General features: G+C 44.3%; 1 protein-coding gene across 1 annotated transcript; it reads left to right on the plus strand.

Annotated features, from left to right (window-relative positions):
• The first annotated feature begins 1,215 nt into the window (after nt 1-1,215).
• Nucleotides 1,216-2,051, plus strand: LOC112639439 (vicilin-like seed storage protein At2g18540). The gene is made up of 2 exons (XM_025413313.1): nt 1,216-1,746; nt 1,914-2,051. Exons 1-2 carry the CDS (start codon nt 1,216-1,218, stop codon nt 2,049-2,051), a joined length of 669 nt encoding a protein of 222 aa, XP_025269098.1.
• Nucleotides 2,052-2,280: the final 229 nt, after the last annotated feature.

Below are 2,280 nucleotides of genomic sequence, written 5' to 3' on the forward strand. Positions count from 1 at the left end.
TGTTGCGTGCTAATGTGTATGAATCTATCTGCTTTAATATAGCAGTTGCTCCCTCCAGTTTATTAATTTTGTATTTTCTTTTTGTTGCAGGCGTTAAGGATCCAGGATGGTTCTCGATCTCGGCTATCCCATCACTGCCACCAAGATGTTGTGCCCGGCGCGGCACGGGGTGTGGGGTAGCCGGGAGAATCGAATCGAATCCTTGGATTAGTCCACAAAGGTTTTTTATTATAAAATTTCTCTTATACAAATAGATTCTCGTATCTTATTTTTAGTCGGTTTCTTAACAAGCCTTCTTTCCTTATTGTCGTTCTTTCCTGTGTCGCTTCGTTTTTAGATTTAGAGCGTTTAACAATTTCTTTGAGTGAATCGTCGCACAGTATAGCAGTTAGCTCGGTTTCGCACTATTTAATGATTGATTTATTATTAACGACTGTCCGCCACGGATTCGCGGTGGACGGCTTTTATTCCTTCGATTTTGGGGGTGTTTTAGAGGGGATTGCCTAGTGACATGACTATGTATGGTCATGGAGGTTTTTCGTGGCGTCCAAAGTCCAAGTGCAAGCGAAGGAGGTTCAAAGTTGAATCCCTTCGTTAGCGTTTTCGCATTTTTGGCGAACGTTCTTGCGCGTGGTTTGCTGAGTTAGCGGTTTTGCGCGGTTCGCGAACGTTCTTTAAAGACATAATTAATATTATCAATAAAATAATAAGTTATAGTCTCTCGGACTATAACAATTTTTATATTTATTATATTTATATTATATTTACGAAATAGATAGAATGAATTGTAGTTTAATATTACTGGCAATAACGAAAGAAATATTACTAATATTGAGAAATATTACTGACATATTACTGATTGAAATAGTCAAAATTATTAACTGATTTTTTCAATAAAATATCACTGATTTACAAGTGATTTGCTGTACTTATAACTACTGTAATCAGTGACTATTTATTGTTTTTCAGTGATAATACACTGATTCACTTTTAGAGAGTGCTTTATCCGACAACACTATTAAATATATTATTATGCTAGGGTGAAAATGGCTGGAAGGTGTGATGGTGTGGTGGAGGAGCTGAGGGAGATAAGGAGGGTGATGGAGGAGATGGTGGGGTTAATGAAGATAATGGTGAGTGGGTTAGAGAGGATGGAGAAGGGTGGGCAGAAAGAGAAGAATGAGGGGGTTAGGAAGGAGGGAGTGCGGTGAGAAGATGGAGGAGAGGAGGAGAGGAATGGAGAGGAAGGTGGAGCGGGAGGGAGACAAGAGGAATAAGGTGGTGAGGAAGGAGACGCAGATATTTCAGAAGGAGGAAAAGACGGGAATGCGGAAAGAAGAGAGAGGAGCGAAGGATGACAGGGAGGACAGAGAGGAAGAGAAAAGGAGGCATAGGTCGGACAGGAAGGAAGAGGTGGAGGTAGATAGGAAACAGGAAAGGAGGAGGCTGGAACGGAAGGAAGGAAAGAAAGCGGAAGTGGAGGAAAGAGTACAGACAGAAGAGGACGGGAGAGGGAGGAATGACAAGAGGGGAGGGAAGATTGAGAGTACGGAAGAGAGGAGGGTGAGGTGGCAGTTAGGAAAGTCGACGGGGAAGTGGGAAGGAGAGAATTCAGAAGAGGAAAGTTGTAGGAAAGAATGGTGGGAGCTGGTGGCCGAGGAAGAGGAGAAAAAGAAGGAGATGAGTGAGGATTGGAAGAAGGAGAGAGAGAAGAAGAGAGAAGAGAGGAAGGAAGAGGAGGACAGGGTAAAAATGGAAGAAACATGGAGAAGATTTGAAGAAAGGAGAGACAGGAGGAGGAGGAGCAGGGAAAGGAGAGAGGCAGAGAGGAAGAAGAAGGAAAGAGAGGAGGAGAGGAGAAGGAGGAGAGAGAAGAGAATGAATTTAGTGTGGAGAGGGATAGATGGAGATAGTGCGGAAGAGAGGAGGAGGATAATGGAGAGAATAATGGAGGTGGAACTAAGAAGGAAGATGGAGGTAGGAGAGGTAGTAGAAAGGAAAGGGACGGCGGGCACGGTGTTAATAGTAAGGATGGCAAAGAAGAGGGATAGGGAAGGGATTTTAGAGAGAGGTGGGAAGATAAACAGGGACTGGGGGATAAGGGTAGACGAAGATCTGACAATGGAGGAGAGGAAAGTTAGGTGGAGGCTAGTGGAAAAGGCGAGGATAGAGAAGGCAAGGGGGAACGAGGTAGAGGTAGGGAACAGGAAAATGTGGGTGAACGGGGAGGTTTGGAGGTGGGACGCAGAGGAGGACAGGTGGACGGAGGGGTCAGAGGGT

This window comes from Camponotus floridanus, unplaced genomic scaffold (assembly GCF_003227725.1).
Source record: "Camponotus floridanus strain SB8 unplaced genomic scaffold, Cflo_v7.5 scaffold65, whole genome shotgun sequence".
Taxonomy (NCBI): domain Eukaryota; kingdom Metazoa; phylum Arthropoda; class Insecta; order Hymenoptera; family Formicidae; genus Camponotus; species Camponotus floridanus.